At 48.0% G+C, this 27578-nt stretch overlaps 2 protein-coding genes across 3 annotated transcripts in view; both read right to left on the bottom strand.

Moving 5' to 3' along the window:
- Window positions 1–218: 218 nt before the first annotated feature.
- ATP5MG (ATP synthase membrane subunit g) lies at window positions 219–8186 on the bottom strand. Its single transcript, XM_036258972.1, has 3 exons — window positions 8074–8186; window positions 2721–2881; window positions 219–421 (listed from the first exon to the last, which is right to left on the bottom strand). The coding sequence occupies exons 1-3, from the start codon at window positions 8123–8125 to the stop codon at window positions 323–325; spliced, it is 312 nt and encodes a 103-aa protein (XP_036114865.1). The 5' UTR covers window positions 8126–8186; the 3' UTR covers window positions 219–322.
- Window positions 8187–10013: 1827 nt separating this feature from the next.
- The window catches only part of UBE4A (ubiquitination factor E4A), a 48879-nt gene continuing 31314 nt past the window's right edge, over window positions 10014–27578 (bottom strand). Inside the window, exons 16-20 of one of the 2 annotated variants that reach the window (XM_036257739.1) lie at window positions 26216–26390; window positions 18091–18271; window positions 17541–17688; window positions 14302–14459; window positions 10014–12772 (exon numbers count right to left, since the gene is read on the bottom strand). In XM_036257739.1, coding sequence (XP_036113632.1) covers window positions 12646–12772; window positions 14302–14459; window positions 17541–17688; window positions 18091–18271; window positions 26216–26390 — 789 coding nt within the window. In that variant the 3' untranslated portion in view covers window positions 10014–12645. Of the gene's footprint in view, window positions 12773–14301; window positions 14460–17540; window positions 17689–18090; window positions 18288–26215; window positions 26391–27578 lie in introns of those variants that run through there. The other variant, XR_004959198.1, reaches the window with a different exon arrangement.

Below are 27578 nucleotides of genomic sequence, written 5' to 3'. Positions count from 1 at the left end.
TTCCCCCAACTTTCCTAGAAACGAAATATATTTCCAGCCTTCAAATCAAAACGCTATCCTCATAGACATATGTACCAGGTTGGTATAGTCACATATATGCTTTCCGTTTTCAAGCTAAGCAAAGACATGCATTTAGAGTTTTATTAAAGCAAAAGACAATCCAACCTAATATCAAGAGCAACCGTGACCTTCCTATGTAGTGTTTGATACAGAAAACATTGATTTCGACATATCTTTTTTTATTCAAATACCCTCTGATCTTTCATGGTCCAAGAACATTCAAATAATACACCAAAAAGGAGCAGATGTTAAAGACCGGTCTTCAGACGTTATAGCCAATGATGCCACGCTTGCCTATGATCTCGCCGATATAAAACCACATCCACACCTCAGTGGCCACCAGACCGTTCAGCAGAGCTTGCTGGGGGGGAAAAAAAAGCATAGACTTTAATGTACATCTTCTTCTTACATATTTAAAACGATCATTTTCCAGGATTAAGTGATAGAGACTATACGGATGCTATTAAAATTAGGGGGCAATTTTAGTCAGTCAAGAATTACTGATGTTAAAACTTTGTTCGACTGCTAAGAACCCCTGAACAACCAATTATATAAGGTAAGTAGTTCAGAGCTTATAAATTCTTTCAAAGTATTCTTTAAAGATCTGAACTGACTTAACACTTTCATTGCTAGTTTATGACACACTTTATGAGCCCTAAAACAGCCCACTCCCCGGAAGTAGCCGACACCTCCAGACAAGGGCTCATCTGAAAGGCTGCCGATGGGAAGGAGGCGAGTCTCTGAATAGACATTTCTTTTATTTATTTATGTATTTATTTATTTACTTTTGTTACAGATGTTTCTCCTTTTCCCCTCACTGATTCCTCCCTCCCCCACCCTCCCCGCCCTGTCCCCAGCTTTGTTGTCCTAGTCCATTGTTCATGAATACATGCATTCTTTTCTTTTTTTAAATCAATTACTTTACTTTTGTTACAGATGTGTCTCCTTTTCCACGCGGACACCCTCCTCCCTATCCCGGCCCCCCAAGCATTGTTGTCTATGTCCATTGGCTGAACAGACGTTTCCATCTGACCAGAAAAATCTGTTGAAAGATAAAAGGCTCTGTTTTCTCCTTTAGACATCATTTTACTCATTTCCTACCTGCCTGACTCTTGCAGGCAGTGACCACTCAGCCCACGGACCAGTGTTCTCCTGCCCTGGAGGGAAGGTGCGCTGATGGCCCCAAGAAAGCAGCGTTACATCAAGTGCAAATACGGACTTGAAATGTGAGTTGAAAAAACTACCTTTCCACAAAACTCCGCCTTTCCCTTTCAGCCCCTGGAGGCGGATTTTCTGTTTATGCCCAGAAGCAGCATGGCCAGTGTGGCTCAGGCTGAGCGTGGACCTTGCACCGAGAGGTCTGACTGGATCCCCCTGGGGGCGTGCCAGAGGCAGCCAACTGATATTGATGTTTCTCTCTCTCCCTCCCTCTCTCTAAAATCAATAAAAACACATTTAAAAAACACTGTTTTCCATGCCTGGCCAGTGTAGCTCAGTGGATTGAGTGTCGTCCCATGGACTGAGGGGTCCCGGTTCGATTCCTGCTCAGGCCACATGCCCCGGTTGTGGGCTCGATCCCCATAGGGGGCGTGCAGGAGGCAGCCAATCGATGTTTCTCTCTCTCTCTCTGAAAGAAAAAAAAAAAATCAATAAAAGCATATTAAAAAAAAAGTTATTTTCCAGCATGCAGTTTCTTAAGTTGGCAATAATTTAATTCTTCAGGGTTTTTATCCCATGCCTCAATCACAGAAGCAAACAAAACACAAGTTCATTCTTCTAGTTTTAGATTCTGTCTTCACACAATTCAATAATCTTTCATGTGATAGTATACATTTGCCAGGTTTTGATATTTTTATCCTCCTTATGAATGTTAGCGGCCTGACTGTGATATATGCTAAAAGATCTGTTGACCAAACTGGGGACAGTTCCAGGACTGCAGATGAAATAAGCACAGAGCCGGCCAAGGGAGCCTTCCTATTTACATACTCACCAAACAGGAAGAGAAAAACAGTTGCCCAGTAAGAACGCTCACTTTTTTGTTACAGGAATAGAAAAGCTAGCTACCTAACAGCCCATCAATCAGCAGTCAGGAAGGAGATCCTCTCTCAGTATGTTAATTTCAGTCACATATATATATTAATCAAAACAATCAGAAAAACCCCAAGGGAAGACATTTCCTGTTATGCATATGCTTTCATTCATTTATTTATTTAATCCTCACTTGAGGATATTTTTTCTTGATTTGTTTTGAGAGGGAGAAACAGAAACATCAACGTGAGAGACACAGCAACTGGTTGCCTCCCACACGAGCCCTGACCAGAGCTGGGATTGACCTGCAACCCTGGTACGTGCCCTTGACTGGGAAGCAAACAAACCCTTGACCCTTTGGTGCTCACGCCAACACTCTAACCACTGAGCCACACCAGATAGGCCTGTTTTTTTTTTGTTTTTTTTTTTAAAAAAAAACTGATTTGAGAGAAACATCAATGAGAGAAACATCGATTGGCTGTGTCCCATATGCGCCCCACTGAGGATCAAGCCCACAACCCAGGTATGTGCCCCGACCAAAATTCAAACCCAAAATGTTTTAGTGTTTGGGATGACTCTCTAACCACGGAGCCGCCTGGCCAAGGCCCGCACCTTCCTCAGCACGTAGTTACCTTCACTGTGAGCTGCTTGAAGCTGCCAGTCTGGGCACTACTGACTATCTTCTTCAAGCCCTGGACAGCTGCAGGGATCTCAGCTGGGGTGGGTGGAATCAGCTCCACCTTGGCATAGTGCCAGAATGTGGCCAGTCGCGGTTTCGAGTAAGTCACAGCAGCTGGAAAACAAAACAAAACAAAACAAAACAAAACAGGATGAACTCACTAGAGACGAAGAAGCAGATGTGTGGGCTGGACACTAATATTTACTCATGCATCACACTCATTCACTGCTTGCTTCCAGTGTGCACCGGTGTGAAAAGCCAAAGCGCTCCCTGGTGAGAAGGGGCTTTGCGGATGCAGACACCTGTGTCACAGGCGGTTCCGGAGGCAGGAAACGCAGCACGTTCAAGCCAGGACTGGCGAGCGGGCAGCCAGCTCTGCCCCTTTACTTATGAAGGGCAAATCCAGTAACTGTTGAGCTACTGGAAGCTGGATTCAAAAACAAGAGAGCAGCGAACGCAATGCGTTCTTAGGAGAGACCAGGACATCTGCAGGGAAGAGGGCGGTGGGGGAAGGAGCTACGCAGAATGGCATCCTTCTGAGTGAGACTGAAACTTGTCACAACATTGGCCACAAATCCAGATGGAATTACACGCTAGTATCCTTCTGGTACCCTCATCAATTTGTGCTGGATTAAACCTGTAACAGAAGCCCAGCTGAGCCTCTTGCAAAACATCACAAATAATGAAACCTACACATACTGTTAAGAGCAGCCAAAACGTGAATTTATTACTAAGCTAAACTTCTTCAAAACATTATTTTAGGAAAAAAAGATTTTTAACTACCAATGTACATGGGAGACTATGGTAGTGATTTCATTGAGGAAGGCATTTTATTTAAAAAAATTACAAGACAGCCCTGGCCGGGTTTGCTCAGTGGTTAGAGCTTCGACCTGCAGTCCAGAGACCCGGGTTCAGTTCCCGCTAAGGGCACGTACCTCGGTTGCAGTTTGTCGCCGGCTCTGGTTGGGTTGTGCGGGTGGCAACCACTCGATGTGTCCCTTCACATCGATGTTTCTGTCTCTCTCTCTTCCTCGTTCTCCCTCCCACTATATCTGAACAAAAAATGGAAAGAATGTCCTCAGGGATAAAAAATAAAATAAAAATAAATAAATAAATACAAAAATCACAAGACAAATGGAGTAAAAGCACAAACGTATGAACATCCATAAAGTGTCTATTGTTCAGGGATAGACCCAACGCTTCTGTACTTTTCCTATTATTAACTACCCGTGTTTAGTATTTCACTACTCTTAGAATTACTATTTCCATTATCCTCTGTGCTTAAGGCTATGGAAAAAAAATTAAAATAAAAAAAAAGTTTTTATTGGTTTTAGAGAGAGGAAGGGAGAGGAAGAAACATCGACTGACCCCCTCCTGGGGATCGAACCCACAACCTGGGCATGTGCCCTGACCAGGAAGCAAACTGGTGACCTCTTGGTGCATGGGTCGATGCTCAACCACTGAGCCACACTGGCTGGGCAAAAAAAAATGTTTTAAATAGATTTTAGGGAAAAAGGGGTGGTGGGAGGAACACTGATCTGTTGTACCCTCATTGGCTGATTCCTGCGTGGGTCCTGCCTGAAACCTGCAACCTGTGCTCCAACCAACTGAACTCTCCAGCCAGGACACTGCGCCTCTTTAAGCAGACACAGAGATCTAAGAGGTAGTTCTAAACAGAATTACAGATGCCCGAAGACGGGGCTATCAAAAAGGACGAAGCCTGCCTTGGCCAGTGCGGCACCGAAGGGCTGCTGGCTTGCCCCTGGCCCCGGCAGGGGTGTGAAGGAAGCAGCTGACTGATGTTTCTTCCTCTCCCGCTCCTTTCCTCTCTCTAAAGATCAATAAAAATGTATTTTTAAAAAGTACAGTCTGTGTAATTCTTTAAAATTTAATCTTTAATACCCAAATATTTCATCCTTTAAAAAGACTGATACACTGTACACAAACACTGTACTTTAGGAGAGAAGTTACAGAAAGCAAGAATAAACCCCATGGTACTGGATTGGAGTTGGAGACATTCTTAAGAATTCATGGTTGGGTTAATGTATGTATACGGAAACTATATATATGCATGTATACACATGGTTTAGTGTATACACATGGTTTAGTGTACACACACGGTTTAGTGTACACACACACACACACTCACTGAGAGCTTAGAAGCAATAATATAGTTTAGCGGCAAAGAATATATCCAGTGTCTAGATTTTAGTTTCAAAAAACCATTGTCCAATAAAAAACTAGGGCTCCTTGGAGAAATGGCTGACTCTAAGGCGAGGCAGGGAAAAGAAAAGATGAGCCGGAAGCATCTGGCAGTGCCCAGGAAGCAAAGCGGGCCTGTCAAAGGACAGGTGTCAAACTGAGAGCTCTCAATGGCCAAGGCTGCAACCATTTGAGCAACAAAATAAAGAACATACTATGGAAGTGAGAAGTAAAAGTACATGAGTCCATACAATAAATAACTGAACAAATAAATCAACGGGAAAGAGACAAGCCTTTCTCACAGAGGGATTCTATTTAAACGCATGCAGACACTCCCTCTTCCAGATGGAACCCCCTGGTGGCTGCTGCTGCTACCTCCCCTCCCCCCCAACCCCTACACCATGGGCTGGGCCTACTTTGCTTCTAAAGAACAGAGTGTGGAGCCCTGGCTGGTTGCTCAGTGGTTAGAGCCTCGGCAGCGGACCAGAGAGTCCCTGGCTTGGTTCCTGCTAAGGGCACGCACCTCGGCTGCAGTCTGTCCCGGCCTGGTTGGGGTCGTGTGGGTGGCAGCCACTTGATGGGTCTCTCTCACATCCATGTTTCTCTCTCTCTTCCTCTCTCCCTCCCGTTCTATCTGAAGATAAATGCAAAAAAAAGTCCTCAGGTGAGGATAAAAAAAAAAAAGAATAGAGTGTGGAAAGGGAAAACCAGTAACTTTACAGTGAGGAACCCAGCAAACATGCCTTAGCCAAGTGGTGAAACCAGCGCTGCTACATGGATCTCACGTTCATCCCGGTAAGTGATTCGACTACTTCACTTTTTCTTTTAAATGCACTTTATTTATTTATTTATCCTCACCTGAGGACATCTTTTGATATTTTGTTCAGATAGAGTGGGGGAGAGAGAGAGAGAGAGAAACATTGACGTGAAAGGGACACATCGAGTGGTCACCACCCGCATGACCCTACCGGGGCCGGAGACAAACTGCAACTGAGGTACGTGCCCCCAGTGGGAACTGAACCCGGGTCTATCTGGACCGCAGGCTGACGCTCCAGCCGCTGAGCCAAACCAGCCAGGGCTGATTTCTTCACTTTTGTGGTATTCTTTCTCAGAACCTACAGCTCCAGACTAATCATGAGAAAAACACCAGACAAATCTAGAATGAAGAACATCTTCATAGGACACCTACACAGATACTTACATAGATACCTTAAAACAGTCAGAGTCATGAAAAGTAAGCAAAGATTGGAAAACTGTCGCACAACAGGGGCTAGGGAGACTGACAACTCAGTGCAATGTGGAACCCTGGACTGGCTCTTGGAACAAAAAGATTAATGAAGCCCTGGCTGGTCTGACTGAAGGGTCTTGGGTTCCATTCCCAGTCAAGGACACGGACCTGGGTCGTAGGTTCAATCTCTGGCCCCAGTCAACCAATCAATGTCCCCCCACACCTCCTTCCACTTTATTTAAAAATCAGTGGAAAAATATCCTTGGGTGAAGATGAACAAAACTAAATAAATTTAACATTCACATTTAATAAGTTTAGTTATGTTATACAGCAAATTATTTCCACTTTAACATTCTGGCCCCGGTTGACTTCTCCTTTCTGAGTACTTTTGGGAGAATAACCACCTTTACCTTTCAATTATTCACAGTAACAGAAGAAAGGGCTTACCTATTTCATAACATAAAATTGTTTTTGTATTCCCTTCATTTTTGGATTTTATTATTAAAACTACTTTGCAGCTGCCCAACAGGCACCATCTAAATGATGTGAAAGCCACTTGAAACTTACAATTTTTTTTTTCCTCAAATCATCTCAAGTCCCAAGAATGAAGCCGTTCTTCCTTCTCTTTTGACTTAGGTCAAGCTGTAGAGCTTTGCCACACAGAAAACCTGGATGATCTGCCCTGGCCGGCTTGGCTCAGCGGTTAGAGCGTCGGCCGGCGGTCCAGAGAGCCGGGTTCGATTCCTGCTAAGGGCATGTACCTCGGTTGCGGTTTGTCCCCGGCCCTGGTTGGGTCATGTGGGTGGCAGCCACTCGATGTGTCCCTTTCACATCACTCTTCTCTCCCTCTCCCTTCCCCCGTCTCTCCCTCCTGCTCTATCTGAAGATAAATGCAAAAATGTCCTTGGGTGAGGATAAGGAAATATACACACACACACACATACATATATATGTGCGTGTGGATATAGATATAGATATAGATATAGATATAGATACAGATATAGATATAGCACCCTTGATGATCGTAGTCAAGTTGCAAACTGAAGTTCTTTGGGAGAATGTCTAAACTAGACTGTAGGGGGAAATAGCTATTGTAGCCCCTGGCACTGGAAGGCCCCCAATAACTCATGGATGGAGCAAAGGCCTGAGAGGTAAATAGAAAGTAGGGATCCCAGGGCGTCATTTCGAGTCCAGGTCATGTTAAATCTGAGCGAAGGCTCCTGAGAGCTGCACCTGGACCGCCCCCGAGGCTGGCCCGCCGGTGGGAGCGCTGCGGGCGGCCGTCACTCCGCCTCGGGAAGGAGAGGAGCAGCCTGCCTCCCGGCAGAGGGCCGGTCGGCCGGCAGAGCTGCGGCTCCTCCGGGGGGCTCGGCGCTGCAGGACGGCCGATGGCACACCCGCGAATGCTTTCGGGGCGGCGACACTCGTCCCCGACACCCGATTCCACCTGAGAGCCCTCCGAACCGGGCCCCGGAACCGGGCCGGTGCAGGCAGGCAGCAGTCCTCGTTCTAAACCCCCCCCAACGGCCACGCTGCTGCTGTGTCGACCTCGAAGGGCTCGGTCAACAAGCACACGAGCCGCCGCGGCCGCGCTGACGCCCTCGCGCACCCCGCCGCCCTCCTGCCCGGCGCTCCAGTCCCACGGGGGCGCGGGGCTCCCCGCACACGCCGCCCTTCGGGGTGCGGCCTCCAGGGTGCACCGAGAAACCCCTGCAGGTCGGCGAGCTGGAGGCTGGAGGGGCGCAGACCGCCCGGCTCCCCCCCGCCAGGCCCCCCGCGCCCGGGCCCCCCGGGCTCCCACAGCCGCGGCGCCCTCTCGGCCTCGCGGCCCCGGTCCTGCGGGGTCACCCGCCCGGCAGCCCGGCGCCGCGCTCACCGTTGACCAGCGCGGGGGCCTTCTCCGCGAGGTTCCGCACGAACTGGGCCATGGCTCCGGGACGGACACTCTGCGCCCCACGGCCGGCTGAATGTCACCCCTCGTCGGGACGCACCGAAGGACCCCGCTCCGCGTCCAAGGTCAGGCCTGCCCGAGCGGCGCCGGTCCCGGATATTTCGGGCGTCCTGCTGTCTTTCCGGAATCTACTGGCCAGTCTCACTTCTCCAGCCACGGAGGAGGACGTGGGCACGAGGGGGTGAGCGCAGGACGCCCGTGGCGACCCCTGGGCTTGCGCAGAGGGACAGGCATTTCCTCGGGCAGCCGCGCGCGCAGGCCCGGAAGGCCGGCGGGCGAGGGAAGGCGCATGCGCCCCGGGCCCTGCGCGCCTCGGCTGCGTCCCCCGCTGTTCCGCCGGCGCTGCTTCCGCTCTTGGGAACCTGGGGAGTTCGGGCGGGAGGCTCTGGGGACCGCGTCTAGGCCGCACTGGCGCTTGGAAGGCGGGGGTCAAGGCCACACGTGTGCGGTTCGGGGCCGCGCAGGCGCCCCTACCTCCCAGCTCAGCCCGCTGCCTCTCTCGAGCGGATCCGCGTCCGGGTTGGAGTCCAGCTCCCCCAGCTCCTAGCCAGCCGCGCACGCGAGGACCAGACTCGCACGGAGCGCTCCCGGTGCGCAGGCGTTTTGGAGGATGCAGCCGGCCTGTAAGTCCGGCCGGGGCCTCGCTCAAGACCGGCGGGGAGGAACGGCAGGGCCGGGGTCGCGGGCTGCAGCGCCCACGCAGCCAGGACCACAGCCCGGATGCGGCGTGCTGCCGACCGGGAGACCTCCGCAGGAAGGAGATCCTCCACGCATGGGCGACGGGCCGCGGGCCGCACACACTCGAAGCCCCCGCGTGCGCCAGGCCCGGAGGAAGACACGTAGGGGGGAGGCGGCATTGGATGAGAAACAACGTCAAGTAAGGAATGTATCCCGGGGAAGCCCGAGCAGAAGAAGTGAAACATCCGGATTGATAGCATCGAGGTGGAAAGAAAAATGAGGCGCCAAGAGCAGGATTTCGGTGGAGGGATTCAGCTGTCTTATGCCAAAGAGACGTCCGTTGAGGATGGGGAAGTTCACTTGGTAATGTGGAAACATTAGCTGGGGCAGCTTCAAAGAATTAGGGTAGAAGCCAGAGTGAATGGATGAAGAAATAATGGCTACAAGGGAAACAAGTCAGAAAAACAAATAGGGATGTGGAAGTTAAATGAGAGAATGAAGATAGACAGGGGGCATTGACAAGATCCATGATGGGGTATGAGAAGTTTGGAGGGATTAGCCTTGTGACCGTGGGGCCTTTTTTACTGATGGGGCGATGGGAGAAAAACTTATAAGAAAATCCAGGGTCTTTCTAGTGAAGTAGAAGGCAAGGTCATCTGAGTGTGAAGGGTCAGTGGGAGGGTGGGAAGAATTGAGGAAAGAAGTTCGAGTTTGGAATAGCTGTTGAAGGACACAGCAGGGTTTTGGATGATGTTAGAAACTACAAGTCTGTGGTGCATCATTCTAAAGATTGTGTTATTTTTCTCCAATAACGGTCTGTAGTTTGGATACTGGAACAGAGGAGAAGGGCTGGGTTAACCTAGGCAGAGGTCTTGCATGGCAGAGGTACAGAAATGAGGGGGCAAGGGGTACAATATAGTCAGTGATTAAAATGAAAGACTTGGGGTTTAGGCCAGATGAAGAATAAAGCCAGAAGTGAAGTGATTGGAATACTCCTCTTCCAAAGAACTACAGGGCCCAGCCAGTCACAGGTCCTACCTACAACAAAAGTGAAGGTCAGAGCCCTTCACATTTCCAGAGAGATTTCTGAAACTGCCATTAGCTTTAATACTGTAATAAAGGAAGTGATAACAAAGGTTATAAGTTAGGTGTTCATTTATTAAATACAAGCTTTGAACAAACACCCCCAGGTGAGTTTGACAAGAAATAACCTTCTTGGAATGTTTCAAAATACAGTTTACGTTGATCAAGTTTTATTTCAATCAACCTTTTTGTTGTTTTGTTCTTCATCTTTTTGTTTCTAAGTTCTTTTCCTGTTTAGCAGTTCGAGCACATACATTATTTACTCATGTCACCCACCGTGCAGCATCAGCCTCTGGCTGGTAAAGGCACCCCAGGAGACTTATGCTCTGCACATCGGCTGCTTAGCAACCAGCATCAAATACAGTAATGAAGCGTCTGTAGAGTGTGATACCAAATAGCAACTGGCACCTTTACCCGCACCATTAAAGAATCTTTTAACATTCCTTTTAGGTTTTATATATCCATTAAAAAAACCCAGATTGCTTGATAAACCCTACCTAATTTCCCAAGTTTAGTAGTACCCTCTTAGTAGGCAATATTAGAGATGATTAAAGAGTCTTCATTTTCCTATCATACTCCAGCAAAGCCAACACCAAAAACTAGGGATTATGGGAGGTCTGCTCCCATACACTATAACTGCTTCTGAGTTCCAGGTAACAGAACACCTCTAAGCTTCCAAGTGCATACATGCACTGCATTGTACCAAAATGATAGTTTTTTAGTCTCATTTTTTGGATGTTCTTAAACCACTTGGTTTCCTTACCAATAGTGGCCTTAAGCTATGAACTTGCCTTTGTAATGAGTTTAAAGACATTCAGCAGCATTAATGGTGCTATAGCCGTTCATAAGTTTCAGGAAAAGGGCTTTAAAACACACACAAAAGCTTTCCAGAAAAGGCTTACAATCTGACGACTAAACACATAGTGGAATATAGACATAGATACAGACGAACAGGTTGTTGAGTAGAAAGCTACTGGGAATAGCTGCCTTCTGAGGTTTTGTGCCCATTTTCCCTCCGATTTTCTCCTATAAAACTCTGGTCTTTCCTTCACTTCTTTTAGAAATGAAAACATCCTATCATATTGGGTTTGGAAGATAAAGGCGAGTAGGTAGCAGCTTATTCTATACACAGTACATTCTCAATAAAGGAGGATAATAAACATGACATGACATGAAGCTTATTTTAAGAAATAAACGAATCCTGCCAAGCCTTCAGGACCCAGGACTGCATCGAATTATGATCTAACAACGTGCTGGCATTTGCACACCTGACTTTCCCTTTCGTTTATAAGCACAGAACAGGCAACATCTGTAATATCTAGTGTGGGATGTCCTCTGATTTGTGGTTTTCCAGCTGATACCATCAAAAACATATCAAGAGCTGTCGACAGAAACTTGGATTATGAAACATCTTATTTGAATGACGCTATGGTTAATGATGTCCTCTAAAGGAAGCAATGACCTGTTTCCAGATCATACCCTTTTTCTTGTCACTGAGGGTATCTTTGGGCTTAGGGGGACAGTGATACAGACAGTCCCCAGGGGAATGTGCCTTACTTAGCATGTTGAGCTGCACAACTAAGTAGTGAACTCAAGCTCAACTTGTAAACATGGGGCCCACCCACCTGCTAACTACACAGGGCTAAGCCGATATTTAAAATGGTCTGGACAAAGCTGTCCTCAGATTCCTTCTCTGTTTACTGCTAACCGAAAGCTGAGTTAGAAGCAGTTCTTGGAATTCAGATCATAAGCCCTAATGTTAACTATATACATTTCATCATCTCAGAATTCTGTCTAGAGAAGTGTGTCACTGGCCACGCTGCATGCATCTTCCCCTGGAAGAGACGACTTAAAGCGGTATTCAGTTTACACTAGACTGAGAGAAAAGCACATGGTACGTATATACTGAGATGCACTGTTGATACTGGTGTCTTAAAAGGACATTTTTCCTGCTTACGGTGTCTGTCGTCCAGCTCCTCTACTCAAGTCTGGTACTGTAGCAACAGATCCCATCAGCCCAACGGCCCAACGGCCTCCTTTCTTCTCACCTCACAAGTCTTTGAACTGTGTCAACAGCGTTTGTCCTGTCACTTCTAAAGATACTGTAGGGCTAAGTTTTCTGTGGTAATGACAACCCCATGAGTGTCCTCCACTGTATCTGAGTTACAAGATAACACAAAATTAAAGAGTTAGCAGCAACACAACTGTGTGATACGTTTCCTTTTCATCTATCATCTTACTGAAAAGTACTCAAAGGTGAAGGTTACACAGAGCTGTCACAAGGAAAGGAACTGATGTCTGGGTCATGAAGACTAGTCAATACCTTGGTAACACAGGACTTTCTGATGACATCAGCTGTCACTGAAGCATGTGACATCATACACTTAAAAGCAGTGCTCACCAAAGATGTCTGAGCAGTCCTTGGAAGAGAAATGCTAAGGTGGCAGGAAGTTTTTGTAGTTGGAGTTAATGTCATTTAAGGTAGGACGGGAAGAAGAAAGAACAGGATGAGAGAATGGAGCGTAAAAATCAGTGATTACGTCTAAGCGTGGCGCTGTGACCAGTCTGCGAGCCGGGAGCACTGGCAAGTCCTTAGGAATCTCAATCATCGTGATTTGAGCAAGAGCAGTTCTCCAATTTGCAAAGAGGAAGAAAAAAAGGAACAGAACCAAAGAGAAGTGACAAACAACTGTTTATCTACACGCTGGGTGGTTGGGTTGGTTCAGGTCACAGTATTTATTCGAGTTGCTCCTTTTGCTGCTTCCTCTCTGCCAGCCACCGCTGGATTCTCTCTTTCAGTTCTGTGTTGGGCCGGATCTGGTCCATGGTGAGGGGACTGCGGTTAAAGGGATCTGTTTGGTCACTGGGACAGAGAAAGGAAAAGGGTGTTATTTCGGAAAGTTCTAACATCCCAGCCCAAACCAGAACACCTGGGACTCCACTCTGAGACGGAAGCTAGAGTGCATTATAATTAGGAATTCAGTGCTGAATTGAGGTCATGTGATGGGAAAGAATGACTCAGGACGTTACCACCCCCCCAGGCCATTGAGCTACTTTGTCTTTCTGCTTCTTAACAGACGTTATCTGGACATTGTCCCGATACTGGACTGGATCTCCCCAGGCAGAGACACTGCTCACTAAGGGTGAAGCGCTGTAGTTCTAGTGACAGGCGCTCCGAGCAGAACGGGACGTTACGGGGAAACCTTGTGAACTGACTGGCTCCAGTTAGCTGGTTGCTGTACAAGTGGGTGCAGAGTCTATTTCCTGACAGACAAAAAGGTGTATAACACTGTAAGGGCTGACGTGTCTCCTCCTCTTTATTCTGAGGGCGCAGTGACATGTCAGTTGTCACTCCCACCTTGGAAAGGCCACACCACTCGCACGACGTGCTGCACCCGTGTACGCTTCACACCGAACACCACGACGCAGACCTCCTCCCCCGCGGCATTCAGAAACTGGATTGCCTTAAATTTGGGCCAACCTATGTAACTTTTATTTTTTATTTATTTATTTTATTTTTTAAATCCTCACTCGAAGACTTTTTTTTTTTTTTGCATTTATCTTTAGATACAGCTAAGGGGGAGAGGGAGGGAGCGAGAGATGAGAGAGACACATCGAGTGGTCGCCACCCACACGACCCCAACCGGGGCTGGGGACAAACTGCAACCGAGGAAGTGAACCCAGGACTCTGGTCCGCGGGCCGGCGCCCTAACCGCTGAGCCAGACTGGCCAGGGCTATAACTCACTTTTAAATAGGCGGAGTCTCAGTGCCCATTCTTATGTAAGGTTGCACTCAGAACAGGAAGGATGGGCCAACTCGACAGCAGGGCTGAGCACAGCAGCAGAATGTGGGCTGACCCATGTGATGGATATGTCTAACACCCCAATGATAAAAATAGACACCCCTATCTTTCTGTTTGTTTTTTATTTAGTTCAGAGAGAGGGAGGGAGGGGGAGAGAGAGAAACATCATCGACTGCCTCCTACATGGCCTCTACTAGGGATTGAGCATAACCCAGGCATGTGCCCTGACTGGGAATTGAACCTGTGACCTCTTGGAAGACACCCCTATTTTTTATATTTTTATAAAATTAAAAAAAATTTTCAAGTCCATTTATACTCCAGGTTAACATATTTTATAACAAATGTTAACAAAAATTGTTTCCTTAAGGAAGGGAAAGATGAGGTTGGAAGCAGCATTTCTCAACAAGGTGTGTTGTTTGGGATGTTTAAATCCTTCCCAGTCAAGTGATACACTTGTACCAGTGCCGCCCCAACACAACAGTCCATCAACGATGGGGCGCCACTGGCGCACTGCACTGTAATCAGGGACTGGGACAAGGAGAGGACGGCTGTCCCCGTCCTCCTGTGGAGCTGTTACGGGCTGGCATACCTGAGCAAATGCCTGGCAATGGTGGCTCTGTCCACAGTGACTCTGGAAGACGGCAGCACCACAGGGTCCGACATCAGCGTGCTCATGATGGGATCCAGGAACTCGTCGCAGGCGTCTGCATAGGTCTCCTCCTCCTGCTGCTGGAGGTCTGCGAGGGACTGAGCGAACACCGAGCAGATGAAGTCAAATGCTTAGTGACTGGACCCTTCAAGGGTATATAACTTAACGGGTACATATTCAAGGGAATGACTCTCGACAGTGACGATGACAATTCTCAACTTGTTTCCTGACAAGACAATATTATAGGAGCCAATTTAGCACCCGGCCCCCACTCTGAGACTTCAGTCGGCTCAGCTGCGACAGGTTGAGTGTCACCCGGAAAGCAGTACGTCACATGCACCTCTGGCACAGTCCTGCTGTAAATGTCACAGTTCGAAAGGGGAGGGGCGGGGACTGTTATTCGCATACTTGCAGAGTCACTCCTGCAGTCTGCGGAAAAGCAGTTTCCGGTTTCAGGTGCAAACAGCTATGAGCCCCTCGGGCTCCCACGTGTGACACTCACGGCTCCAGTCCTCAGCCCTCTCACTAAACCCAGGCAGTGTTGCAGCCCAGCCTAAGACACAAGTAACTCGGTGACGAGAAGACTGATGTCACCGGGGAAGTTTTCTAGTGTGCACTGTGCCGTGATTTCCTTTGTTCACGACTGCTAGTGAAGCGCCGTCACACTCCAGCCAAAGGGGTTGTTCGCGAAATACAACACAGTGTTTCAGTCTTTAAAATGTATGGCTATTCCCACATGTGCCAAGGACCAACCACAAATATCAAGAACAGAGAAAATCAATAAAAATCAGTGATTTAAAACTACCCATCTTGAATTCTATTCTAAAAAGTTCTTTGCATTAACAATGTAGATTTTCAAATCTATTGGTAACACTGTACAAAAGTTTTCATTAAACAGCATACAGCCTGGCCTGTGTGGCTCACTGGCTGAGTGTCGAACCTGCACCAAGAGGTCTCTGGTTCGATTCCCAGTCAGGGCACATGGCCAGGTTGTGGGCCCGATCCCCAGTGGGGGACACACAGGGGGCAGCCAATCGATGTTCTCTCTCATCAATGTTTCTATCTCTCTCTCTCACTTCCTCTCTAAAATCAACAGAGAGTCCTGGCCGGGTTTCTCAGTGGTTAGAGCGCCGGCCCGCGGACCACGGAGTCCCGGGTTAGGTTCCCGCTAAGGGCATGTACCTTGCTTGCGGTTTGTCCCCGGCCCTGGCTGGCGTTGTGTGGGTGGCAACCAGTTGATGTGACTTTCTCACATCGATGATTTTCTCTCCCTCCCTCTCTCCCTCCCACTCTACCGCTCTATCTGAAGATAAATGCAAAAAAAAAAAAAAATCCTCAGGTGAGGATTAAAAAGTCAATAAAGAAATAAGTAAACAGCCTATAGAAGTCTGTACATTCTTCTCTTCTAGCAGAAGCTTCTCAAGTCACTCTTCCTGCTCTCACCCTCACACTGAAGAGTAATGGCAGTGCCCAGTGAGTGAGAGCACTGTCCCCATACACAAGGGTTTGGGTTTGATCCCCAGTCAGGCACGCACAAGAACCACCAGTGAGTGCACAGGTACGCGGACAACAATGATCTCTCCTTGCTCTCTCTGAAATCTATAACAAAACAGTAGTGTTACGAATGCAGTAGCTCTAGTTATTGCTAATCATGTTTATAGTTTTCAAGGCAATGATTTTCTTCCCTCCCAAAACAGGGTGAAGAGTAAAACAGCTGAGTCATCAATGTGATAAAAAAAAAAGTTTTTATTGATTTTTTTTAAAGAGAGGAAGGGAGAGGGAGAAAGAGAGAGACATCGCTCCGTTGCCTCCCATGTGCACCTGAGAGGGGATCGAACCTGCAACCCGGGTGGTGCCCTGACCAGGAACTGAGCCAGCAGTGGCCTTCTGGTGCGCAGACTGTCCAACTGACTGAGCTACACTGGCCAGGGCAGCGGTGTGCTTTAAACAAATTTTCCGCCCTGGCCAGTTTGGCTCAGTGGTTAGAACATTGGTCTGCAGTCCAGTGAGATCTGGGTTGGGCTCCCGCTAAGGGCATGTACCTCAGTTGCAGTTTGTCCCCGGCCCTGGTTGGGTCGTCCGGGAGGCAGCTACTCGATGTGTCCCTTTCACGTCGATGTTTCTCTCCCTCCCTCCCTTCCTCCCTCCCACTCTATCTGAACAAAAAATGGAAAAATGTCCTCGGGTGAGGATAAAAAAACAAAAACAAAAACAATAAATTTTCCTTTTCTTGACTGATTTTAGAAACAGGGAGAGGGAGAGATAAAAACATCAGTGGGAGATGCCCTGGCCAGTTTGGCTTAGCGGTTAGAGTGTTGGTCCGCAGAGCAAAGAGTCACAGGTTCGATTCCTGGTCAAGGGCATGAACCTTGGTTGAAGGTTCCATTCCTGGCCCTGGGGTCACATGGGAGGTAACCAATCAATGTGTCTCTCTCATATTGATGTCCTTCTCTCTCTCCCTTCCCCCCCCTTCACACTATCTAAAAACAAGTAAATAAATAAACTAAAGGATAGTTGTAATTAAAACAAAGAAACATCGATGAGAGAGAACATCAATGGGCCGCCTCCTGCATGCCTCTCACTGGGGATTTGGCCCACAACCTGGGCATGTGCCTTGACTGGGAATCGAACTGGCGACCTCTTGGTGTATGGGTCGACGCTCACCCACTGAGCCACACTAGTGGGGCTGTTTTTGTTGTTAATCCTCATCTGAGGATATTTTTCCATTGATTTTTTAAAAAAATCCTCACCCAAGGATATTTTTCTATTTATCTTCAGACAGAGTGGGAGGGAGGGAGGGGGAGAGAGAGAGAGAGAAAGAGAGACATCGATGCGAGAGAGACACACTGATTGGTTGCCTCCCACACAACCCCAACCAGGGCCGGGACCGAACTGCAACTGAGGTACTTAACCAGAATCAAACCTGCATTCTCTGTTCTGCAGGCTGACACTCTAACTGCTGAGCCAAACAGGCCAGGACTTCCACTAATTTTTAGATAGAATGGAAGAGAAGGAGGGTGGGAGAGACACAACTGTGTGCCTCTCGCACCTGAACCTGTAACCCAGGTACGTGCCCTTGACCAGGAATCAAACCTGAGACCCTTCGGTCCACGGGCCAACTGGCCAAGGCAACAATGACTTTTATAGAACACGTTAATAAACAAATTATCCTGTCTCACCTTGATTCTCTCTGCTAAGTTGCTGAAAGCCACAATCATATTCCCAGGCTTATTTATTTTCTTCAGGACTCGGACTGTCTGTGCAAAGAGAGTTGGGGAATAGGAACGTCCATCCTTGGGCACAGTGGCACAGAAATTCTCCTCATCCCTACAAGGGCAGCATTGGAAAGAAAAGGAGGATCAGAGGAGATAGCAAATGGGTTGAGGAACAAGGGTCCCCATCACTTAAAATGCCATAAATGTTCTTTTGATAAAGATTTTTTCTAATTTTTAGAAAGGAAGTCTATCAAGTGTTCGTGGCCTTAAAAGAATACTGCTTTTCAAATAATGATACAATGAGCAACGTTTATCTTTGTATAGATCAAGGCAGAAATGTTGGATCTATAAAAATCTCATTATTTAAAACTGCAGGATATTCTATCATCAACCAACTAGAAATGAACCATTTCTTTTCTATTTCCACATAATTACCAACCAGTCATTCCATTATGAAAACCCCAGATTAAACCATCAGCATCCCCTCTGGCTCGCCCAGTTTGAATCTCAGTACCCGAGATTTAAGTAGATAGTGCAGATATCTGACACGAGCTGCTGGGGTTTGAAGTCAAATTCACTGAAGTCCTTGACTTTCAAGGCCCCCATTTTGGGGCCAACCAGGTGCTGCAGGAAGTAGTTCAGCATGGAGATGATGCGCTCGGCCAGGAAAGGGTGCACGAAGAGTGATCTGATCTCTGGAAAAAGGGCAGACTGTGAAAACCCAACCCGTTAGCAACCTTTTACGTGTCTTAGAGTTCTGCTTGGAGACCTCTGGAGACCACTGCTTTTAAAGGTTACGTAAGTAATACATTTACATGGCAGTAATATTAGAACACACAGACAAGCAAAAGCAAACAAATAAAATATAAAAACTACCACCTAGAAATAAACACCGTTAACATCTTGCTCATACAGGTGACCCTTGAACAATACAGATTTGAACTGCATGGGTCCACTTATATGCAGATTTTTTTTCAATAAATACTGTAAATGCCGTGGCCGGTTTTGCTCAGCAGTTATAGCGTCGGTCTGCAGTCCAGAGAGACCCGGGTTCAGTTCCTGCTAAGGGCATGTACCTCGGTTGCAGTTTGTCCCCGGCTCTGGTTGGGTCGTGTGGGTGGCAGCCACTCGATGTGTCCCTTTCACGTCGATGTTTCTCTCTCTCTCTCTCCTTCCCACTCTATCTGAACAAAAAATGGAAAAATGTCCTTGGGTGGGTGAGGATAAAAAAAACAAAAACAATTGTAAATGCATTTTTCTCTTCCTTATGATTTTCTTAACACTTTTTCTCTAGCTTACTTTATTCTAAGAACACATATAACTTACATATATGTGCTAGTCAACTCTGTATTATCAGTAAGGCTTGCAGTTAATAGTAGGTCATTCGTAGTTAACTTCTGGGGAGTCAAAAGTTCTACATCTGTTTTCAACTGCGTGGGTGTGGAGGTCAGTGTCACTAACCCCTTCGTTGTACAAGGGTCAACTATATATATATACAACCTTTTTTGGGTTTTTTGTTTGCTTATTTTCGGAGAACCTATCACTAAGTCTTTCTAAAACTCTCCACCAGAAATATAAAACTCTCAATAGATAGTTTTTAGCAGTTCTGCACTTGGGGAAATGTTCTTTCTGGAAGCTTCCATTTGTCACCCCAATCTGGATTCCTCGCTCTATAGGCCCGCTGCATGGCCGTCATACAAGCTCCTTCTACTACCACCCTGGCAATTTCCTTTTTGTCTCATGGGATTCCACCTTCTTCCTCCTAGGTTTACTCCTTCATTTTTCTTTAATATGTTTTTACTGATTTTTTAGGGAGAGGGGAAGGGGGAGGGAGATAGAAACATCCATGTGAGAGAGAAACATCCATTGGCTGCCTCCTGCACGCCCCCTCCTGGGGATCGAGCTCACAACCTGGGCATGTGTCCTGACCAGGAATCAAACCGGGACCTCTCAGTCCATGGGACAACATTCAATCCATTGAGCCACACTGGCTGGGTTTATTCCCTCATTTTGATAGAGTATATCTTTTGTAGTTTTTCAAGAAAGGGTATACTGAAAGTAAATTTGATGCCTTCATGCATGAAAATGTCCTTACATTTTACTCTCTTAACAGAACTGATAGTTTGTCTGCCTATAGGATCCTAGGCTGGAAAAATATTTCCCATCAGGCATGTGTTCCAGCTTCCAATGTCAAAGACATTTTGACACTTAACTACTGCCTATGACCTGATCTTCTCTCTGGGACCTCTTAGGGTCGTTTTTTTACCCTGATTTTCTGAAATGTCACAATGGTGTATCTTAGTGTGGGGTTTAAAAACTTCCGTGTGCACACTTGGTCGTTCCTTTCAATTTAGAGGCTTTTACTCTTTCCTATTATTTCTTTGATAATGTCTCCCTTCCAATTTTCTCTCTTGAGACTTCCTAGATCCTTTGTCTTCTTATCCTTCTTATTTCTATCTCTTTCTGTTCTGCTTTCTTTTGAATTTATTTTAAATACATTTTTATTTTTCAATTATAGTTGACATACAGTTTCAGGTGTACATCCCAGTGATTAGACATTATATAACTAAGTGGTCATCCTGATAAATCTTGTACCTATCTGACACCACGCAGTTATAAGGATACTGACTAGACTCTCTGTGCTATACTTTACATCCTCCAGGCTATTATGTTACTACCGGTTTGTACTTCTTTAAAAAAAAAATGTTTTTATTGATTTTTTTAGAGAGAGAGGGAGAAACATTGATGTGAGAGAAACATGGATCAGCTTCCTCCTGCACGCCCCCTACTGGGGACTGAGCCCACAACCTGGGCATGTGCCCTGACTGGGGGTCAAATCTAGACCTCCCAGTCCATGGGAAGATGCTCAACCCACTGAGTCACACTGGCAGGGCCAATTTGTACTTCTTAATCTTTCTCCTTTTTCACCCAACCCCCTTCTCACCTGGCAACCATCAAAATGTTCTCTGTATCTATGAATCTGTATCTGTTCTGTTTATTAATTTATTTTGTTTTTTAGATTTAATTGTTGACAGATATGTACTTATTGCCATTTTATTGTTCATATTTTAAATATTTTTTCTTTTTCTTAAAGAAGACCCATTAACATTTCATGTGATACTGGTTTGGTGGTGATGAGCTGCAGCTTTTTCTTGTCTGGGAAGTTTTTCACACGTCCTTTGATTCTACATGACAGTTCTGCTGGGTAATTTTGGTTGTTGGTCTTTGCTTTTTATCACTTTGAATATTTCTTGCCAATCCCTCTGGCCTGCAAAATTTCTGTTAAGAAATCAGCTGACAGTCTTATTAGAGCTTCCTTATAGGTAATTAAATGCTTTTCTCTTGCTGCTTTTAAGATTCTCTTTGTCTTTATTTAACCTTTTGCATTTTATTTTTTTATATATATATATATTTTTTATCCTCACCTGAGGACATTTTTTGCATTTATCTTCAGATAGAGCGGGAGGGATAAAGGAAGAGAGAGAAACATCGAGGTGAGACAGACACATCGAGTGGTTGCCACCCACAAGACCCCAACTGGGGCCAGGGACAAACTGCAATCGAGGTACGTGCCCTTAGCGGGAACCAAACTAGGAACTATCTGGTCCGCGGGCCGACGCTCTAACCGCTGAGACAAACTGGTCAGGGCTAACCTTTTGCATTTTAATTATGATGTGTCTTGGTGTGAGCATCTTTGGGTTCATCTTGTTTGGGACTCTCTATGCTTCCTGGACTTGTATATCTATTTCCTTCACCAGGTTAGGGAAGTTTTCTGTCATTATTTTTTAAAATAGGTTTTCAATTTCTTGCTCTCTCTCTCTTCTCCTTCTGGCACCCCCATGATGTGAATGTTGGTATGTCCCAGAGGCTCCTTAAACTATCCTCATTTTTTAAAATTCTTTTTTCTTTTTGCTGTTCTGATTGGGTGTTTTTGCTTTCTTATATTCCAAATCACTGTTTTGATTTTTGGCTTCATCTACTCTACTATTGATTTCCTGTAATGCTTTTTTTTTTTTTCTGATATGTGCCCCTTGTGGGAACTGAACCTGGGACTCTCTGGTCTACAGGCCGACACTCCAACCGCTGAGCCAAACTGGCCAGGGCTGTAATATAGTCTTTATTTTTAGTTTTAAAAATCTTTTAGGCAGAATAGATATCTTTTTTTTTAGAGAGAGAGGGAGAGGGAGAAAGATAGAAACATCAATGAAATAGAACATCGATTGGCTGTCTCCTGCACAGCCCCCGCTGGGGATTAGGCCCACAACCCGGGCATGTGCCCTGACCAGGAATCAAACTGGCGACTCCTTGGTGCATGGGTCGATGCTCAACCAGTAAGCCATACCGGCTGGGCCTGTAATGTATTCTTTTCTTTTTTGGTGGTATGTGCCCCTAGCGGGAACTGAACCCAGGACTCTCTGGTCCACAGGCCGATGCTCAACCACTGAGCCAAACTGGCCAGGGTGCCTGTAATGTATTAATTTTAGTTAGTGTATCCTTCATTTCTGACTGGTTCTTTTTTTATGGTTTCAGTGTCCTTTCTTATCCTGTTGAAGTTCTAAGTTCATCTATTCTTCTGATTTAATTGAGCATCCTTATAATCAGTGTTTTGAACTCAGCATCTGGTAGATTGCTTGTCGCCATTTCGCTTAGTTCTTTTTCTGGAGTTTTGTTCTGTTCTTTCATTTGGGACATGCTTCTTTGTCTCCTCATTTTGGCTGTCTCCCTGGGTTTGCTTTCACTATTAGGTAGAGCTGCTCCATCTCCTAGGCTTGAGTGGCCTCATGCAGTAGGTGTCTTGTAGAGTCCAGTGGAACAGGCTCCCTGGTCACCTGATCTGGGCACTACAGGTGTGCCCCTATGAGGGCTGTGTACACCTTCCTGTTGTAGTTGAGCCTTAATCGCTGTTGGCATGTCGTTGGGAGGGACTGACTCAGGATGACTGGCTGCAAACACTGTGCAGGATTAGCTGTGCAGTGGCCCAGCCCATGGAGCAGGACTTACTTTGTGGGGTTCTGATGCCCACCGAGTCTGCCCCTTCAGTGTGACACTTGTGGAGGTGGGTGGGTGATGCTTCGATGTGATCTGAAGCTGTCTGCCAAATGCGTGGGCTCTGGGGCCTGCCAGGAAGTACAGGCCAGGTCAGCCACTGCCTGTGTACTGCCCAGGACCACACGCTACAAGTACAGAGCTATCTGCAGATGGTCGCTACTTGTGCTGTGCTTGGCGGTGCCCAGGAAAGGCCAAGCTGTGAATCAAGGCTGGTTGCTGCTAGTGCCAGGCCTGGGGCCACTTATCGAGAGGCATGGGGCACACTGAGGCCAGATGCTGCTTGTTTTGAGAGACTTTAGGAAAAATGAAGGCCATCTGTATGGAACAGCCACTGGAAACGGCCTGGATCGACCTGCAAGTTGGATGGGGTAGGGTCTCGGAATCACCAGTGTGGGGCAAGCAGTGACAACCAGGTGATTTAGACTCAGATATGGCTGGGCCTGCTCTGTGAGGGGAGGCTCAGCAAAGGACAGTGGCCTCTGCCAGCCCTCTGTCTGGGAGAGAGCTGCCCTCCAGCTCCTGCCCTGATGCCAGACAGTTCAGTTCCTCCCTGTGTGTCCCTGTGCCTTTCGAGCTGCCTGGATTCAGAAGGGAGTGAGTCTGAGCAAGTTATGCACAGGCCCTTTAAGAGGAACTGCCTGGGACTCCAGAAGCCTCCATCTCATTCAGCCACAGACCTTGCTGGTTTTTATAGCCAGAAGTGATGGGGACTTCTCTGTCCGGCTCTGGAACCCTGGGCTAGGGGGCCTGGTGTGGGGCTGGGACCCCTTGCCCCTCAGGGGGCAATCTCTGCAGCCGAGATATCCCTCCCGATTTTTTTTGAAGATTTTAAAAAAATAGATTTCTAGAGAGCAGAAGGGGAGTGAGAGAGAAAAATCGATGTGAAAGTGAAACATCGATCGACTGCCTCTGGCATGTGCCCTGGCCGGGAATAGAACCAGCAACTTTTCAGTGCGTGGGGCTGCAACCCAGCCAGCAGAACCACACTGGCCAGGGCTCCCTCCTGATACGTTACAAAATGGTTTTTGTTTTTTAATTGATTTTTAGGGAGAGAAAGGAAGGAAGGGGGAGAGACAGAAAGAGGGAAGGAGGGAGGGAGGGAGGGAGAGGGAGAGGGAGGGGAGGGGGAGAGAGAGAGGGAGAGGAGGGAGAGAGAGAGAGAGAGAGTTTCTATGTGAGAGAAACATCATCGATTGGCTACCTCCCATATGCACTTGGACCAGGGACTGAGCCCACAACCTGGGTGTGTGCCCTGACCAGGAACTGAACCAGACACCTTTGGTGCATGGGATGATGCCCAAGCAACTGAGCCACACCAGCCAGGGCTCCCTCCGGATTTTTATCTGCACATGTAGGTGTAAGACCAGCCTGTTCAGTGTCTCCACCCCTCCTACCAGTCTTGATGTGGCTTCTTTAAATTCTTGACTTCCATTCAGCTAGATTTCAGGTGGTTCTCAATGATGGTTGTTCTGTAGTTTAGTTTTTGGTTTTTTGTAATTCTCACTTGAGGATATTTTTCCATTTATTTTTTTACATATAGTGGAAGGGAGGGAGGAAGGGAGGGAGGGAGGGAGAGAGAGAGAAACATTGATGTAAGAGAAACACATCGATTGGTTGCTTCCCGCATGACCTCGACCAAGGAGGGGGATCAAACCTGCAACCCAGGTATGTGCCCTTGACCTGGAATTGAACCTGCGACCCTTTGGTCCATGGGCTGACACTCTAACTAGCCAGGGCTGTAGTTTGGTTTTAATTCTGATGTGGTTGTGGGAAGATCTGGGTCATTTCTGTTCTGCTTTCATGGAAGTGTTCCTTGAATTTATCTTTGACCCTTCCACTGATATGCTGCCTTTTCTCTTACCCCTCTGAGATTATAAAGATTTTTAGAAAAGTTTTCATGTTCTGCCCTGGCCAGTGGGGCTCAGTTGGTTAGAGCCTTGTCCTGTGCACCAAAAGGTTGCTGGTTCAATTCCCAGTTAAGGGCATGTGCCCAGGTTGCAGGCTTCATCCCTGGTGGGGGGCGTGAGACCGCTGACCGATGTTTGCCTCTCACATCGAGTGTTTCTCCCTTTCTCCTCCTGCTTCCTCTCTCTTTGAAAATCAATAAACTAAAAAAAAAAAAAAAAAAAAAAAAGTTCAGGTATTATGTGTTTTAGGTTAGAAAGATTTCCTCAAATGTCCGGTGATCCTTGGCTGTCATTTTGTGTATAATCAATATACAAGTTATTAATAAACATTTCGTTGTTAACACTAAGTCTTGCAGGGTGTATGTATTTACGGCACCACTCAATTCAGACTAGCCACATTTTACATGCTTACAGCCCAATGTGTGTGGCCAGTGGCTACTGCATTGGACAGTGTAGCCCTAGAGGCGGCGGAGATAGATGTCTGTCTGATCCATCACATTTAACGAGAGTTCAAGAATATTTTTCAGTTTAATAAGCCTCCTCTCCACCCCTGATAGAGTTATCTGGATAATTTGTCCTCAGGAAAAATCCCACCCATCTATGCTCTTTGGCAGCTCTGAGAGGCGGCATTTCCTCATCACCATTTCTACTGGAGCCTCTCTAGCAACTCACTTCTCTCTCGTGTGGAGGATTCCGTCCTCAGTCTGCATTCCTCGTTCCAGCCGGGCTGATCTCAGACGAGCACCCACCACTGCCTGTCCCGGCCGGGCTGGTCTCAGACAAGCACCCACCACTGCCTGTCCCGGCCGGGCTGATCTCAGACGAGCACCTACCACTGCCTGTCCCGGCCGGGCTGATCTCAGACGGAGCACCTACCACTGCCTGTCCCGGCCGGGCTGATCTCAGACGGAGCACCTACCACTGCCTGTCCCGGCCGGGCTGATCTCAGACGGAGCACCTACCACTGCCTGTCCCGGCCGGGCTGATCTCAGACGGAGCACCTACCACTGCCTGTCCCGGCCGGGCTGATCTCAGACGGAGCACCTACCACTGCCTGTCCCGGCCGGGCTGGTCTCAGACGAGCACCTACCACTGCCTGTCCCGGCCGGGCTGATCTTAGACGGAGCACCTACCACTGCCTGTCCCGGCCGGGCTGATCTCAGACGGAGCATCTACCACTGCCTGTCCCGGCCGGGCTGATCTTAGACGGAGCACCTACCACTGCCTGTCCCGGCCGGGCTGATCTCAGACGAGCACCTACCACTGCCTGTCCCGGCCGGGCTGATCTCAGATGGAGCACCTACCACTGCCTGTCCCGGCCGGGCTGATCTTAGACGGAGCACCCACCACTGCCTGTCCCGGCCGGGCTGATCTCAGACGGAGAACCTACCACTGCCTGTCCCGGCCGGGCTGATCTTAGACGGAGCACCCACCACTGCCTGTCCCGGCCGGGCTGATCTCAGACGAGCACCTACCACTGCCTGTCCCGGCCGGGCTGATCTCAGATGGAGCACCTACCACTGCCTGTCCCGGCCGGGCTGATCTTAGACGGAGAACCTACCACTGCCTGTCCCGGCCGGGCTGATCTTAGACGGAGCACCCACCACTGCCTGTCCCGGCCGGGCTGATCTCAGACGAGCACCTACCACTGCCTGTTTCGGGGAAGCTGTGCTGCGTCCTTACCTGACGTCAGAAAGGCGAGCGTGCCGATGGTCTCGTTGGACATGATGTTATGGAAACGGGCCAGCTGTCCGAACATCTGCAGGCCAGCTTCCTTTTCTCGACGGGCTTCCGGAGTCAGACTGTCCCACTCGCCTCGGTCCTTCTCAATCTGCTGGATCTTTATCTTGCTCAGATACTACGGAAACCAGAGGTGGAACGTGTCAGAGAGACAGCGCAGTTGAAGGGAAGGTCATATTTAAGAGGTCCTATTTAAAGTCTAGTCCCCTGTGCTGGGCAAACCAGGCGTTACCACAAGAGACATGAGGTTTTATTTCTCGGCCTAGGGCTGAAGCTAAAAAATGTACTTTAGGAAAAAAGAAAAAAAAAAGAAGAATTGTGGCTCCATATAGTTTTGTTTGGGGCTAGGCAGACTTATTGGTAACTCCCCTAGAAATATTAGTGTGTGAAACAGAAAGGAAGGTACAGGAAATCCAGGAGAAAACAGGCTACAGTTTAAAAAAAAGATGAATCCTTCTTGAAAGATGGAAAAAAAAGTCCCCCAAGTTGTTTATGAACACCCAAAGCCCTGCCAGACACGCCGCTGTCTGGAAGGAGAAGCTCGCGACCCTCCCCTCGCTGCTGCGCGACGCGTGGGAGCCACAGGCCCTCGAAGTGCCGCCTGCGCCAGTCTGGTCGCCGCTCTTGCTGAGAAGGTGTTTACTACACGGCTTGTTTTGTTTTCTAAGAAAATCCATCTGAAAGCTTCAGGATTATGAAAAAAGCAGGAAAACGATCTCACAAATGAAACACAAGTTGCGGGGAGACTGCTCATCAATACGAGGAGCTCACGGCTGCCCAGTGGGCTGCCTTCACGATCTCCCGCTCCGCGCCCGCTGGGTCATGCCCACCAGCACCGCTTCCACACGAGCAGCAGGCGGCTGCAGAGCAGGGCAAAGGCCCGCTACGGTGCTGAGAGGCGCCCGCTGGGCCATGCCCACCAGCACCGCTTCCACACGAGCAGCAGGCGGCTGCAGAGCACGGCAAAGGCCCGCTACGGTGCTGAGAGGCGCCCGCTGGGCCATGCCCACCAACACCGCTTCCACACGAGCAGCAGGCGGCTGCAGAGCACGGCAAAGGCCCGCTACGGTGCTGAGGGGTGCCCGCTGGGCCATGCCCACCAGCACCGCTTCCACACGAGCAGCAGGCGGCTGCAGAGCACGGCAAAGGCCCGCTACGGTGCTGAGGGGTGCCCGCTGGGCCATGCCCACCAGCACCGCTTCCACACGAGCAGCCGGCGGCTGCAGAGCAGGGCAAAGGCCCGCTACGGTGCTGAGGGGTGCCCGCTGGGCCATGCCCACCAACACCGCTTCCACACGAGCAGCAG

This window comes from Molossus molossus, unplaced genomic scaffold (assembly GCF_014108415.1).
Source record: "Molossus molossus isolate mMolMol1 unplaced genomic scaffold, mMolMol1.p scaffold_m16_p_13, whole genome shotgun sequence".
Taxonomy (NCBI): Eukaryota; Metazoa; Chordata; class Mammalia; order Chiroptera; family Molossidae; genus Molossus; species Molossus molossus.
This window is presented reverse-complemented; position numbering and strand designations above follow the sequence as displayed.